The following is a 16,783-nucleotide window of genomic DNA, read 5'->3' on the forward strand; positions in this document are numbered from 1 at the left end:
TTTTTTTCTCCAAAACATGTCTCTCTGTGAATGATATGACGCATTTGTTTTCCAATACAAGTCTTTCTATGAATGATGTGACGCAACTGTGAATTGAACTGTCACTGGGGAGTTATTTAGCCGCGCTGGAGTCCCGTCCGCGGAACGACTCAGGTTGCAAGACGCTAGCTGTCTCTGCCCCTTTAAGAGATGCAAGGAATGCTGTCAGAGGAGCGAGCCCGTATGACACGCTCTAAGAGGCACTATTTAGAAGAGGGTAGAGGCTGAAAGCAGAAGCCCCAGCAGCTAGACCCTATTTAAGTGGCAGCCTACGCAGCATGGAGGTAGTTCTACTTTTATTTTGTTTATAAACCGAAGGGAAGCAAACCAAGAAAGCCTTTTAGCAACGCCAACCTAGACGGGGACCCTTCAAAACAAAACAGATGACAAGATTGTTTGCAGCTCCGAAAAAAAATGACCAGTTTCCAGTTGGACGACTTTGTAGCTGGGTGGATTGGCGGTAAGTGATACTGAGAGGATATGTAAACACCCTGCCTCAGGTATTTATATTTATATATTTAATATACGCCTGCTACCGTGCTCCCCTACTGGGTCCGCTAGTAGCTGGCACCGCACCACATGCCACAGTGCGCTGTCAAGTGGCATATGTGCTGAATTACAATTTCCTAGAAGTCTCTTACCATGTAATGATTTCACGATATTTTCTCCAACTTTCTAGGCGCTGCTGGGGTTGTGGTCGGACACCCGCTGGATACAGTGAAGGTAAGAGCCATTTTCGACTCAAAGAGTGAACCTGGCCTTATATTGTTTGTGGGAGATCTGTTTACGTTTGCACTCCCCCATAAGCAGCCTGTGGCAATGGCATTGCTCCGCGGGTAAAATGAAACGCATGCCCGCGAGAAGCAGTGACGCTTTATATCTCAATGTGGAACCAGATACTTGGAAGCGAAATGTGATTTTCCTACACGTCTCGGTTTCCAGAAAAGGAACTCTAACTAGCGCCTGGTGGTAGTACTGGCACGTAACATACGCAGGGGCTTGTGCCAATAGGTGAGAGCGCGTAGTTACACAGGATTCCCTTTCGAACACAGCAATAGTAGCGCATTTGGCACAGGAGAAGCCGTTCCCACAACCGTGTTCTCATAACTTGGCTCTCAGACAGGGTGATGTGCAAGTTAACCTGCCTCTAGGCGCTTCACTGCACACAGGATCGCGCAAATAACGACGTTGTTTAATAATAATTCAAGTTAATACGCAGTGCAGTATCATGCATTGAGGCCTTTTGATCGCACTGGTGAATTGGGAAATTAGCTGTGACGTGCAACGTTTTAATTTGAACATTGTTAAGGTGAATGGACTCATTTGAAAGGGCGTTGTGTCTCCTGGTGATTACAGAGTGGAGCAGTGAAGCACGAGGAGGACGGAGGGCCGCCCCCATGCTGAGAACTGTTTACATTTACACGCACGGACACTCCCTGGTGTGTCACCTTTTCACATTCAGAGGGTTCATTCACAGTCATTAAAGTGCGCATATCATTACAGGCCGTGTCCCGGCCAGCGCGGAAGAAAGGTAGGTCGACGCGTGTTAAATCTGCGTTATAAAGTAGTTCTTGCCATCTGTGATAATTGCATACATCCCATGGCAGTTAAAACACAACTGGTTGCTGTCCTCGTACGCTCTAGAGACTGAGCGTAGGAAGCGTGTGTTATACCCGTCCCCTCCGACTAGGGAGTGGTGTGGGCATTGAAGTGTTGAGGCCAGGCAATGATATTAAGGCTTAACTCCTTAATGACCCACGATTAAATAATCAACATACCAAATGGTCTTGGGGCCCCAAGCGTTGCACTTTAAGGACACCCATGTGATGTGCTGGATGCAGTGCTTAATTTGTAAAATAGTAAGTGCCGGGAGGGTCCAAACTTTTGTCTCAGTAGCTCGGCCCTGCAGGAGGCCGTGGTGTGTGTTGAATACCAAGGCTTTGTGGTCTTGATTCCACCCCCACCCCCCAGGTTTCTTTTAATCCATCACCAGGCACTCCCTGCCACTCAAACTCATACCTGCACTTCTTTTTCGCCCCTGGTTTCTCCCTTTGGCATTGCTTTACCGTCTCTGTCGTCCTCCTTCTTTCTCTCTTATGTTTTTTCGTTCACTTTTTCTGGGTCCAAATCTGACGAGCACCAAGCATTGACAAAGCCAACAGGTCTCCATTTTTCAAGAGCTGTTGGCTTTGCCAATGCCATTATGCCATGTTGCACAGTAGTGTGGCTGCTGTGCAGTGTGGCTAAATGTCAGAAGGAAAGCGCTATGATGCGGCTCTGAGCTAGCCGTGTCCTTCTCCCCCTGCCCCTAAGGGCAGGTGGGGGTGGCAACTCAGACAACGGCACAGAGGGTGGAGAAGGATCAGGGGGCAAAAGGACAAAGGGAGGGTGGTTGGAAATGGGCAACAGGGTGGGTGAAAAGAGGGCTAGACGCGACCAGCGCTGGCCCAGTCTTAGCGCCCCCCCCCCCTCCCCCAGGGCGGGTGGGGGGTCGCAACAGAAAGGTGGGAGGTGAGGAAAGAAGCAAGATGGACAACAGGAGGATGGGGTCTGGGAGTAATGAGGCAATGCGGACAACAGGAGGATGGAGTGACAGGGGAGAACGAAAACGGACAACAACCGAATATGGGAGGGAAGAAGCAACAGAGACAAGGGGTTAGCACGGAAGAGCAACGCGAGGGCAAGAATAAAAAAAAAATAGTGCCCCAAGCACAGCATAAGCAGCGGAAGGACCCTAGCCAGGATTAAGCAATGAGAACTTGGTTCATGCTCCAGATGAAAGACTAAGAAGTGAAGCTCGCACACTCTGGTCAATTGCTTGGCGGCAAATCAGAGTGACAATGAAGCAAACAATTGGCAAGCAGTGGGTGGGTTCTAGCCCCTTGTAAAACAAGCAATGGAAATGCAATAGGTCTCGCACCATTAGAGTTAGTGCTTTTAGAATTGTTTATGGGTTTTTTTGTAAATGTTTAGCATTTTTGTTTCCTGTAGCCAATGGTAAAGTATTACAAATAAAAAAAGCCATAAACATTTCTAAAAGCTCTAACTGAAATGGTCTGAGAACTATTGCACTGTGTGAGGTGAGTGAGGGTGAGGGTGAGTGAGGGTGAGTGAGGGTGAGTGAGGGTGAGGGGTTGAGGGTGAGTGAGGGTGAGGGGTTGAGGGTGAGTGAGGGTGAGTGAGGGTGAGTGAGGGAGGGTGAGTGAGGGTGAGTGAGGGTGAGTGAGGGTGAGTGAGGGTGAGGGGTTGAGGGTGAGTGAGGGTGAGTGAGGGTGAGGGTGAGGGTGAGTGAGGTGTTGAGGGTGAGTGAGGGTGAGTGTGAGTGAGGGTGAGGGTGAGTGAGGGTGAGGGGTTTTGGGTGAGTGAGGGTGAGGGGGAGTAGTTGAGGCTGAGTGAGGGTGAGTGAGAGTGAGGGTGAGTGAGGGGTTGAGGGTGAGGGGTTGAGGGTGAGTGAGTGAGGGTGAGGGGTTGAGGGTGAGTGAGGGTGAGGGTGAGTGAGGGTGAGGGGTTGAGGGTGAGTGAGGGGTTGAGGGTGAGGGGTTGAGGGTGAGTGAGGGGTTGAGGGTGAGGGAGGGTGAGTGAGGGTTAGGGTGAGGGGTTGAGGGGGAGGGGTCGAGGGGGAGGGGTTGAGGGTGAGTGAGGGTGAGTGAGTGAGGGTGAGGGGTTGAGGGTGAGTGAGGGTGAGGGGTTGAGGGTGGGTGAGTGAGGGTGAGGGGTTGAGGTTGAGTGAGTGAGGGTGAGGGGTTGAGGGTGAGTGAGGGTGAGGGGTTGAGGGTGAGTGAGGTTGAGGGTGGTTGAGTGAGAGTGAGGGTGAGTGAGGGGTTGAGGGTGAGGGGTTGAGGGTGAGTGAGTGAGGGTGAGGGGTTGAGGGTGAGTGAGGGTGAGGGTGAGTGAGGGTGAGTGAGGGTGAGGGGTTGAGGGTGAGTGAGGATGAGTGAGAGTGAGGGTGAGTGAGGGGTTGAGGGTGAGGGGTTGAGGGTGAGTGAGGGTGAGGGGTTGAGGGTGAGTGAGGGTGAGTGGGGTGAGTGAGGGTGAGGGGTTGAGGGTGAGTGAGGATGAGTGAGTCATAAGTCATAAGTCATAAAATTTGTATAGCGCGCTACATACCCAGAGGGTTTCAAGGCGCTAAGGAAAGGGGAGGAGGATTATTTGTCAAATATCCACGTTTTAAGCTGCTTTCTGAACGCTAGGTGATTCTGGGTGAGGCGAAGGTAAGCGGGGAGTGAGTTCCATGTTTTGGCAGCCAGGTATGAGAAGGATCTGCCTCCCATGGTGGTCTTGTTGATGCGAGGTACAGTGGCGAAGGCTTGGCTGGAGGAGCGAAGTTGGCGGGAGGGGGTGTAGAAGGACAGTCGAGAGTTGAGGCAATCTGGTCCGATGTCGTAGAGTGATTTGTGTGCGTGGGTAAGCAGTCGGAAAGTGATCCTCTTATTGACGGGTAGCCAGTGGAGGTCTCTAAGGTGACCAGAGATGTGTTCGTTGCGTGGGATGTCTAATATGAGCCTGGCTGAGGCGTTTTGGATTCGTTGGAGTTTCTTCTGGAGTTTAGCGGTGGTGCCTGCGTATAGGGTGTTTCCGTAGTCCAGTCGGCTCGTGACCAGAGCATGGGTGACTGTTTTCCTTGTTTCGGAGGGGATCCAGCGGAATGTTTTTCTGAGCATGCGAAGAATGTTAAAGCAGGAAGAGGATACGGCGCTGACTTGTCTGTTCATTGAGAGTGAAGAATCCAGGATGACGCCTAGGTTCCGTGCGTGGTCTGTCGGGATGGGTGCTTTTCCGAGGGCTTCCGGCCACCAGGAGTCGTCCCAAGCAGAGGGGGATGTACCTAAGATGAGGACTTCTGTTTTGTCTGAGTTCAGTTTCAGACGGCTTTGTTTCATCCATTCTGCGACTTCTTTCATTCCTTCGTGTAGGTTAGTTTTGGCGGTGCTGGGGTCCCTGGTGAGAGAAAGGATCAGTTGAGTGTCATCCGCGTAGGAGATGATGTTGAGATTGTGTTGGCGAGCGATGGCCGCAAGGGGGCTCATGTATACGTTAAAGAGGGTGGGGCTGAGTGAGGATCCTTGTGGTACGCCGCAGATGATTTCAGAGGCCTCGGACTTGAATGGTGGGAGGCGGACTCTCTGGGTTCTTCCGGTGAGGAACGAGGTGATCCATTTTAGTGCTTTTCCTTGGATTCCAATGTTACTGAGGCGTTGTAAAAGGGTGCTGTGGCAGACTGTGTCGAAGGCTGCAGAGAGGTCGAGGAGGATGAGGGCGACTGTGTCTCCGTTGTCCAGTAGAGTTCGAATGTCGTCTGTTGCTGCGATGAGGGCGGTCTCAATGCTGTGTTTGGCTCGGAAGCCAGATTGTGAGGGGTCGAGTGATTTGTTGGCTTCGAGGAAGGCGGCGAGCTGGTTGTTGACAGCTTTCTCGATGACTTTGGCCGGGAATGGAAGAAGCGAGATGGGGCGGTAGTTTTTGAGTTCGGTGGGGTCTGCTGTTGGTTTTTTCAGAAGGGCGGTGAGTTCAGCGTGTTTCCAGTCTTCCGGGAAGGTGGCGGAGTTGAAGGAGCAGTTGATGACGTCTCGGAGGTGCGGAGCTATGACGGAGTCTGCTTTGTTGAAGATGTGGTAAGGGCATGGGTCTGTGGGGGATCCAGAGTGGATGGAGTTCATCAGGCGGATGGTGTCCTCAGTGGAGATTGGGTTCCAGGCGTTAAGGGTGTTAACGGGGGGAAGATGGTCAGCAGATGGTAGGGTGGGTTGGCTTCCGGGTTGGTTGTCGAAGCTGTTGTGGATGTCAGCAATCTTGTTGTGGAAGAAAGAGGCTAGGGAGTCGCAGAGGGTTTGAGAGGGGGTGATGTCGTTGGAGTTGGCCGAGGGGTTGGAAAATTCCTTGACGATGTTGAAAAGTTCCTTGCTGTTGTGGGCGTTGTTGTCAAGTCGGTCCTTGAATGCTGTTTTCTTGGCTTTTCGGATCAGTTGGTGGTGAGTACGAATGGCGCTTTTGAAGGCATCCTTGTTGCTGGTGGATGGGTCTTTTTTCCAGGTCTTTTCAAGGGAGCGGCACAGTTTCTTGGATTTCTTGAGGTCATCGTTGAACCATGAGGCCTTCTTGTTGCCAAGTTTGTGATGACGTTTTTTCAGTGGTGCTAAGGAGTTGGCGGTGTTGGATAACCAAAGGGTGAGGTTGGAGGCGGCTTCGTTGGCGTTAGAAGAGAGGTCTGGGGGGTTTAGAAGAAGCGATGAGGAGATCTGGTCGAAGGTGATTTTGTTCCAGTTTCTTTGCAGAGTTGGTTGGGGGTGGTTGATGGGTTTCGGCTTATTGTAGGTGAAGTGAACGCAGCTGTGGTCAGTCCAGAGGAGATCCGTAGTGTGGCTGAAGGAGACGTGGTTGCTGGAGGTGAAGATAGGGTCGAGTGTGTGACCTGCGATGTGGGTGGGGGAGGTGACCAGTTGTTTAAGTCCGAGGTTGGCGAGGTTGTCTAAAAGGGTGGCGGTGTTGCGGTCGTTGATCTTTTCGAGGTGGAAGTTGAGGTCTCCCAGGAGGATGTAGTCTTTGGAGGGGAGCGCGTGTGGGGTGATGAAGTCCGTGATGTCTTCACTGAATTTTGCGCGGGGTCCTGGTGGTCTGTAGAGGAGGGTGCCTCTAAGAGTTGTCTTGGGGTCGATGTGGATCTGGAAGTGAAGGTGTTCGGAGTTGGCGAGGTTGACGTCAGAGCTGGTTGAGATGCGGATGGATTTCTTATGGACGATAGCTATTCCACCTCCTGTATGGTCGGTGCGGTCCTTGCGTGTGATCTTATAGTCATCAGGGATAGCGATGGCGATGTCAGGGGCGGAGGAAGCGTTCATCCATGTTTCCGTTAGGAAGGCGACGTCAGGAGAGATGGTGTCTAGTAGGTTCCAAAGGTCAATGGCGTGCCTGTGGACCGAGCGGGTGTTGAGAAGGATGCATTCTAGGTGGTTGGGGTCGGGAATCTGTGTTGTGGTCGTAGCGGAGATGTTGTCTGTGCCGCTGAATTTGCAGGAGAAGCAGGAGAACGGTCCATGGGTGCGTCCGGGAGCGGCTTGGACGCAGTTGGGGGCGCGACCAGGGTTAAGGGCTAGGAGGGTGGCGGCATCGTAGGGAATGCGGGGGGGCTGGGAGGGACGAGGGACAGGGGGTCTGGCGCTGGGCGCGGTCCAGGCGCGGACGGGCGTAGACGGGCTTACCTTTGGCGCACCTTCGGCGTGTCCGTAGCGCGTGGACGCTGCGCGTTGGGTCATTAACCTTAAATGGATAGTGGGGGGGCGGAGCGTGGGAGGGTTAGCTGGGAGGGTAGGCGGGTCAAGGGAACACGCAACAAACCAGACACCAAATGGAGAATGGAAAGTGAAAACAGAGCTCGGCTAAAACTAATTTCTATTTCCAAGTAATGTACCCAGTAAGGCAGCGTTAGAAATTCACAGAGCAGATGGCAGCAGCAGCCACAATTACGTCAACTTTCTATGTAATGCAGTCAAGCGTTACCAATGTAAGATGTTACCAGTGAAAGCAGTCAGGCGCTAGGTATGAAACTTGCTTTTGAGACACGCGTTAAACTTTTCAAGCAATGCAGTCTGGCGCCAAATAGTCACAACAAGGCAATTAAGCGCTAGGTTTCCTTGCGCTACGTGAATGAATAAAATGTAATTGAAATACAATTAATCGCTCTTCAAAAAAGCTACACGCGCGCTATGCTGTGATAAAAATACGATTAGGCGCTATGTCAACAGATGAATTAACAGCAAAGATTCTATGGGTAACGATACCAAGCAGTTCGGGAGACGCTTTAACAGCTGGGAAAGCGGGCTGAATTCGTGGTCAGAGAGCGTGAGGGGAGCGGCCACTTAGATGGAAGTCCAGGTGGTCACAATCGAGGGAAGGAGGAGGAGATCGTATTGTTCGTGGGTGGGAGGGTTAGCTGGGAGGGTAGGCGGGTCAAGGGAACACGCAACAAACCAGACACCAAATGGAGAATGGAAAGTGAAAACAGAGCTCGGCTAAAACTAATTTCTATTTCCAAGTAATGTACCCAGTAAGGCAGCGTTAGAAATTCACAGAGCAGATGGCAGCAGCAGCCACAATTACGTCAACTTTCTATGTAATGCAGTCAAGCGTTACCAATGTAAGATGTTACCAGTGAAAGCAGTCAGGCGCTAGGTATGAAACTTGCTTTTGAGACACGCGTTAAACTTTTCAAGCAATGCAGTCTGGCGCCAAATAGTCACAACAAGGCAATTAAGCGCTAGGTGAGTGAGGGGTTGAGGGTGAGTGATGGTCAGGGTGAGTGAGGGTGAGGGTGGGTGAGGGGTTGAGGGTGAGTGAGGGTGAGTGAGGGTGAGTTTGAGGGGTTGAGGGTGAGGGTGGGTGAGGGTGAGGGGTTGAGGGTGAGTGAGGGTGAGTGAGGGTGAGGGGTTGAGGGTGAGGGGTTGAGGGTGAGTGAGGGTGAGGGGTTGAGGGTTAGTGAGGGTGAGGGGTTGAGGGGGAGGGGTTGAGGGTGAGTGAGGGTGAGGGGTTGAGGGTGAGTGAGGGTGAGGGGTTGAGGGTGAGTGAGGGTGAGGGCGAGTGAGGGTGAGGGGTTGAGGGTGAGGGTGAGGGGTTGAGGGTGAGTGAGTGAGGGTGAGTGAGGGTGAGTGAGGGTGAGGGGTTGAGGGGGAGGGGTTGAGGGTGAGTGATTCACGACAAGGTGCAACTTCAAGTTTGATGAGCATTCACCTATCCTCTGTCAAGTTTTGAGCAAAATTAGCACCCGGGAGCACCCCCCAAAATAGTAAGTTCGCAAACTTTGTGCTCTGTTTATGTATCTTACTGGAGGGATGGTTGGTGAGACTGGCGTTTTTGCGTTCCTTGTTTTGTGGGAGTTTAGTCCAAAGATCAGGAATAAGTCACTGTAAGAAAATGTGGATTTTTTCTTAGAATTTTCATATACTGCGAACTCGACCTGAAGGGTCATAACACACCGCATGTTGAATTGCATCGACCTTGGCTAATTTAAATTATGGTTGTGGGGCAAAATGATCATGATGGGCTCCGCTGCCTCAGCTCAGAGACGGACGCCTGTTTTCTTTTTTCTCGGCGGCAGTGCGTAAACTGAATTCACTTATCTCGACATTTCTTTGATTTAGAACAGGATTCTTTGGCAGGACAGCTCAGAAGTGGTGAACACTATTCGCCTCTTATTGGTTCTGAGCTGGGCTAACTAAGATAATGCACTTACACTCGGAGAAATAGTGCGTACAAACTCTGGGGGGGGGTCGCCTGCAGACACAGGCCCCTGGTCCTGGTGTCAGAGAGGGTTTAAGCACAGCGCCTCGGGCTTCTCACCGCGCCCATTAGTGTGCGCATATTGGGCGTGAAAGAGCAGAGCGAATATTCTCTGCTGCGTCACTCATGGCTTCGCAGAAGAACCAGCCATAAGGAGTCACCTTGGTGTGTAATTTTGGAATAGTGTTGAAATTAAAACACCCAGCAAGTAAATGAGAAATAAGCTGTAACAAGGGCATCTCTCAAATATATCAACAATCACAGCCAGCTTTTGCTCTCTGTGGGAGTCATCAGTTGAACGCACTAAAATGACTGAGTCACGTCGAAGCTATAATTTTCTGTGCTGTTGTTTAAAACCATTGAAGCTAAAATTCATACTGCTGAATGACGTTTGCACACCCACGTCTTTTGCTGCGTTGGTGGTATGTATTCTGTTTCTATGTTGATTGCTTGTGACAGCTTTTTTTTTTTTACCACAAAAAAAGCGAAAGAGAAAGCAGGGTAACCTGACCCAGGAGGGGGGAGGGGGGAGGGGGGAGGAGAAATGCGACATGGCGGGGAGGGGGCGGAGCGGGGGAGAGGGTGTGTGTGTTGTTAGGAGGGCATTGCTGTGGGGAAGGGGGGAGGAGAAATGCGACATGGCGGGGAGGGGGCGGAGCGGGGGAGAGGGTGTTAAGCAGCAGGGTACAGACGGCTGAGGGAACAGACGGCGGGCAGGGGAGGGGGCGGAGCGGGGAGGGGGTGTGAAAGCAGCAGGGGCCTGGAGTGCGGCTGAGGGAACTGATGTGCACGCGCTTTTAAGCTCAATGCGCATGCGCATTGAGCTTAAAAGTCACGGGCACTGCAAGGAATCGCCACGATTCCTTGCAAGTTGGGGAAAGAGTGGATAAGTCCCAATACTCTCGCTTGCTCGATGCGCATGCGCATCGACAGGCGAGACCTAAAAACAAGTGAGAGCTCATACTTTAGTGCATGCACTATTGCTGCCGAGAACAAAAAAATAAGTGTTGGTACCCAAAAATAAGTGCCATGGGCACCACCTGCAATCACCTGACCAAATTAATCACTGGCAGCCCGACTTCAGAAAGAGATGTTCTGTAATTGTGCTTGACTTTTAAAGCTGAACAGAAGAGAGAAGGCTGTAGCCTTACAGAGCCAGCTTTTGGCAGGGGCGAGCTGGGCCCAGGCCCAGGGCACCATTCTTCAGAGGACTCATGGATCTCTCTGCATGAAGGTCCTGTGCAGAGGAACCTTGACTCTAGTGGTTCTAATCATTTGTAACAAGTCACAATCACTTTATTTAACACCCTATCAGCTCCCCACTTATCAAACAACTTGGCACCAGCCTGATGGAGCTAAACTGTGGATGCTTCAGGTATCTTGGGGGAGGAGTGGATGTGTTTGTGTTCAGAGGCCAGTCACTGCTGTGGTGTGGCCTGCTAAGGACTGGACACTGAAAAGGGGCCTCATGCTGCCTCATTTTATTCACCAGCAACAGGGAGGGGTGCAAATTTCTTTCCAACCAAAATGCTCATTGAGCTCTCTGACGTGTAGAAGGTTAACATAAAATAATCATACTTCACATATAACAATATAGTCCATACAAACAGAATATCAGACAACTTGACGGTTAGTGCCCATGAAAATTTGCCGTTTTGAGTAACTCTTGATAATGACCCAAATGCATGATACTAGTCTTAAATGATTCATGCTTAAAAATAATCTTTTTTTTTAATTGACTCAGTTCAGCTATAAAATCATACTTAATTGAGCCTATCAAAAGTTGCTTAAAAATATTTTTTTTAATTTGAAATATTCTCTCATATTTTTTCCTGACATTAGTTGTCTGATTTGCATATTTTTCCACTCTGCTCTCTCCAAAGCTGACAATTTCATAAATGTCTACTATTTCCATGGTACAGTTTCTAACTGCGCTGCCAACCAGAGGCTTAAAAGAAGAGGGTGCCAGAAAGTTCATACAACTCATCTAACCACCTAGAAACACAGTGTGTTCCCTAAACGTAGACATTTCCAAATACTCTTGCCTGCTCCTGAATTTCGGATCTGACCATGCAAGTACATTCCACATACAATATGGTTCTCCTCCTAATGTAGGACGCCCTATTCTCCCAGACTACCATGAATGGCATTGTAGTTGAAAGTAGGTGGGTGTCCAGCTTAAAGTTGGATTTTTTGTTCTATCCTGGCTATTGGTGCAGGACACCACAGTGGAGATTCACATTTGCAAGGACCTCTATCTACAACATGCTATTAAAAATATATACATTTTTGCTGTACAATATGGCATTGTAGTTGAAAGTAGGTGGGTGTCCAGCTTAAAGTTGGATTATTTGTTCTATCCTGGCTATTGGTGCAAGACACCACAGTGGAGATTCACATTTGCAAGGACCGCTATCTACAACAAGCTATTAAAAATGTATACATTTTTGCTGTACAATGTAACTTTTTTTTAAGTACAAAAAAAAATGTCTGTAAATGAACCGTGCATGTATTTCAGGAAGCACAAATGAAGCACAATTTTTGGTAATTCTAAAGTGTGACGGAAACAAATATTTTAATAAGATCAAAACAAATCAATTCACTTGGTGATAACATTTCCACATATTTTCATTTATGCGCTGTATTCTTTAATCAGTAAAACGTATGTCTGTGCAAATGTAATGGTCATTTCAATTGAAGATGGGTTGCCTGTAATGGCTGTGAGCTACCACACCATGCATAATCAATTTTTCCTGACTCCACTCCTACTCTGTAGCACTCCATGCCACTGGACTCTAGTATGCACCAATCCACACAATGACACTTCATGCCACTCCACAGTCCGTCATTGCACTCTACTCTGCACTACTCCACTCTGTGCCACTTCACTTAACGCCTCTCTACTCCACACAAATCTACCCTATACTAATGCACTCTACCCCGCACTACTCTGCTATGCACCACTCCACTCTTTGCCACTGCACTGTTCACCAGTCCACTCCAAGACACACTAATCTACTCTGCACCATTGTACTCTATGACACTGCACTCTACAACACTCTACTCTAGGCTGCTACACTCTACGCTACTTCACTCTTTTCTGAAACAATTTACTCTACACAACTGCACTCTACGCTACTCTATTCCACTCAGCACCATTCCTCGCTACAGAACTCCTCTCTACCCCAATGCAATCTACCCTGTGCCACTCCACTCCACCTTGCTGCACTCTACGTGGCTGCACTCAACACTACTCTATTCAACTCTGCACTATTCCTCTCTACAGCACTCCACTCTACACCACTGCAGTCTACACTGTGCCACTCCACTCTACGTCGCTGCACTCTACACCGCTGGAAGGTACACCACTGCATGCTATGCCACTGCACGCTACGCAACTGCACTCTATGCCACTGCACTTTACAACAATGCACTCTATGCGACTTTACTCAAAACCAATACATTCTATGCCAATGCACTCTACGACAACCTACTCTGCAACACTATATTTTATGCCACTTCACTCCAGTTAACTCTAATCTGCTCTACAACACTCCACTTCACAATACTCTACTCTATGGTGCTCTGCTTCATTAAACTCTAGCACACTCTATGACATTCAACTACACTCTACTCCACTCCACTTTGCAACACTCTACTCCAATCTATGCCACTCTGAGACACTACTCCAGTCTATGACGGATGTATGACGGTACCACGCGTACTTTTACAACGCGTACCGTTACCACGCTACTTTTACCACGCAAGTCGTTACAACGACTTGCGTGGAGGGGCGCTGGATAGTAAATTATTTAATTTACCATTCCAACTCCAGTCCCCGTGGACTCTAGGGAAAGGAGTTGGATAGTAAATTAAATTATTTACTATACTGGAGCGCCCCCCAGCGCATTTCGTTGTAACGACCTGCGTGGTAAAAGTAGCGTGCTAACGGTACCGCGTTGTAAAAATGCGTGGTAACCGTTGCATACCGTCTACGACGCTCTATGCGACTCCCTATATGTCACCCTCTGCCACTTTATTCCAATCTATTCCATGATACACTACTCCACTCTACTTGACTCGACTGCCCCACCCTACACCACTCCACTCCACTCTATACAACGCCACTCTACTTGGGAAAACATAAAAAATGACTCTTAATATAAGTTGTTTGCTATAATGGCATCCACGCAGAAATATAGGAACAAACAAGCTGCAGTGGCTGCTACCTGGATACAGCAGTGGGGCGGGGTGGGGGAGAGATGGGTTAAAACAAGATCACTTACCGCCCGGCCAGCCAGCTGGTCCGGCCGCCACTTCTCCTACGTCCTCTTCCTGGCTTCTTGGGAGAGACAGGATGCAGGAAGCACCAAGATTCTCAGGCTCCCTGTAGCCAATCACAGTGCTGCCATGCAGCGTTGTGATTGATCTGAGTGAGGGCTGGAGGGGTGGGCATGTTCTCCACACCGGCTGTAATGCAGCCTGCATGGAGAACACAGAATGTCCGCATGACTGTTTTCGGATCCCCGAGAGGCGCTTAAACGTTCTAGTAGTACCAGTAAATTAGGGTGTAAAAACCTATGCACAGAGTTTCAGCATCATGAATGAATGAATAACTTTATTGTGTGGTTACTTAAAACCATTACATTAAGACCAAAGTATAAAATTACAAAAGTTAAAACCGAAAATGTTTCTGCAGGCGAGCATTTGTGAAAAGTTCCCAGAGTTCAAAATGGCACACGCAGTCGGGGAGTTTCAGCATCAGAGACGTGCGTCCATAGCGTCGAGGACACATACGGTAACACTGACCCACTGTCCCATCAGAGGGTCAGACAGGACGCACCGAAGCACGAACCGCAACACTCTCTCAATGGCAACCCATCCGCCCCTACAAACACCCAGATACTGGTGTCTTTATTACTCTGAGAGCTGAAGGCCCAACGTTCCCTACCCGTCCGCACTCCTTGAAACTATCGTTCCTTTTAAGTATTACACCACCCAATGTATATGACCTTTCTGTATTGTTTATTTGTTCCAAAGCTCGAATGAAGCTTGGGTTTGGGGGGCCCAGTGCCATCAGACGGGTGGATGTAGTTCCTGACACTGATGGGAATTACATTGTGTGTGGGGATGTGGTGCTTCTGAAAGGCAGAGCGGCAGTGACATCACTCAAAGTGATTTCAGCCATTGGCGGAACTCTACTGCTCCATGCATCATGCTGAGGTGCACCAAAACATGACGGACACAAAGACTGACCATTGGATACAGAGTTATTACATATGCACCCCAGGGAGCAGGGAAATGGTGGGCACCGGAGAAACACAACCCTGTGCTGTCCTAGCCAAGGAGCCTTGAGCTTCGAACAGTGAGTCCACAAAGAAAATACCACAAACCCCCAAGAGCACGGCTGAAGCTACTGTCAGTGACCTTTAAACAAACTTGTTTCTACAAAGTATTGACACGCATGGCCAATTACTCTCACTGCTCTCTAACTAGAAAAGTAACTCTGTTCAGCCTTGTGAAATGGATGCGAAGTCTCACCCCCCTCTTTCCCTTAAGAGATATCTGTCTCTCTGTCTACCTCCCCTCGCCTCCGCCGTCTCTGCCATTTTGCACACGGACGAACCTACCTGGTGGTGTCCTCGGGCGTCCTCTTCCCAGGGGTCTTCTGTGACGTGCAGAGACTCAAGCCTTGCTTCTCTCATTGCAGAGTCCATACGCAGCCGCCTGGTGCTGGGTACACACTAGAGGCTGATTGCACATCAGCCCATTTCCTTCCTGAATATTTTGTTTCTCTCGTAAAGAAAAGACCAGCACCAGCACACAATGGAAAAAGGAGGAGCGGGACAGGGGGAGGGAGGGAGCGAGCGAGGGGTGAACAGGAATCCGTTTGTACAAGAATGTAAAAACACGCCATGCACGCGTTCCGTGCTCAAAAGAGACGCGAGACTCAGGATGCAATACAATGCAAAAGAAAGTGAAAGGGAGCCATGCGCACACACCCTATGCATGCACATCTTTTGTCCGGCCAGGCACGCCGAGCAGGAGACAGGGCGAGATACATGTTATTGTATAAAAATGCACACAATGAGTGCCGAGAATGCTTTTTCATAGGCACGCGCACGTCTGAGCAAAATATCCAGTCAGTGTCGGCGGGGCCTAAGAGAGACAAGGCGGACACCAACCCCACTTCCAGAGAGCCAGACACAAAAGCAACAACAATAGATCTCGCCAAGGTTAAGCAGCGCATGCGTCGCAACGCAGGCGAGACCTAAAAAACGGCCCACACACTTATCTGTCAGACCAGCTCATAGGAGCTGATCCAACCAGCAGGAGCACATAATGCTAACATACATACAAATTGGACAGTTTATATAAATGTTTCTCTCGATACAATCCTATGGAGCACAAACATGTGATAGAGAAGGAAATGCATGAGAGAGAAGGAAATGCACCTCACTCTAACAGTGTATATGCACAGTACGTTGCAACAGCCCCCAACAGGAAGTCATCGTTCTCATCCGAAAACATTTCAGCCATCCAATTTAGTAACGGGAATGAACATACATGTTCCTCAACAACCGGAGCCTCTAGTACCATCAGAGGACAACTCGGGTTTACTTCACTATAACTGCATGCCAAGAATTCATGCGCTGCTGCAAAAATATTCCCATGTCCCGGGACTCCATGCATCGCTGCAAAGGCCATAATCCCGCCGCCAGAACAAAGCAATTCATGAGCAACTAAGGGGCGCATCAGTTGATTATAATCTGCGGTGAGAGATACCCTACTGCAAAGACACAAATCCAGAGCCCATTCAAAATCGCAGCTCAGGCAAAGAAAGCCAGGCTGGACGCATGTGAAAAAGGAAAATCGAAACGATAATCCATAAACTGCACTCAATGTAGCCAGAGGCAGCACTCCATAGTAATCAAGCATTGGGTTGCGGAGCAGCAACAGCCGGGGCAAATTGTCTCGTGGCACAGGATGTGCATCCATTCTTAAATAAACAAATTAGTAGAAGCACTCCGGCAACCAGAGCGAGCATCAAGGGAAATCCACCAAAGAGGCTGGAAAAAATCGAATGAAAAAATGCTGGGAACACACCCGATATAGTTTGGAAGGAAGTCACAAGGCCGCTAATAACAATTTAAAAAAAGTGAGCCAGCCCTGTAGCTGGGGAGGCATTAAAGATAGTGTGAATTAACTCCCCGAAATGCAGAGGTTTATTAATAATGCATGCACTTCTGTGCGGATGTTTGCCACGTGAAGGACAAATGTTTCATGGGCAGATGTAAGGGCGGCTTCTTTCTGGGACAAAAGAGCTCTTATTCGGCTCATCTTGTTGAACTTTGCTTTCAAGGTCGGAATCGACGGCCAGATGGAAACATCCAGCTTCCCATGTAGAGGAGGAAACATCATGTTTTTACAACAAACTACACATTCGGAGACCGTAACGATGTAAGGAATTCCA

General features: G+C 49.4%; 1 protein-coding gene across 1 annotated transcript in view; it reads left to right on the top strand.

The window, feature by feature from the left end:
- Positions 1-232: 232 nt before the first annotated feature.
- Positions 233-16,783, top strand: part of SLC25A48 (solute carrier family 25 member 48) — a 249,519-nt gene continuing 232,968 nt past the window's right edge. The window contains exons 1-2 of the mRNA XM_086931515.1: positions 233-499; positions 719-762. Of these exons, the coding sequence (XP_086787641.1) occupies positions 454-499; positions 719-762 (90 nt within the window). The 5' untranslated portion in view covers positions 233-453. The remainder of the gene's footprint in view (positions 500-718; positions 763-16,783) is intronic.

Source organism: Lissotriton vulgaris, chromosome 7, assembly GCF_964263255.1.
Source record: "Lissotriton vulgaris chromosome 7, aLisVul1.2, whole genome shotgun sequence".
NCBI lineage: Eukaryota > Metazoa > Chordata > Amphibia > Caudata > Salamandridae > Lissotriton > Lissotriton vulgaris.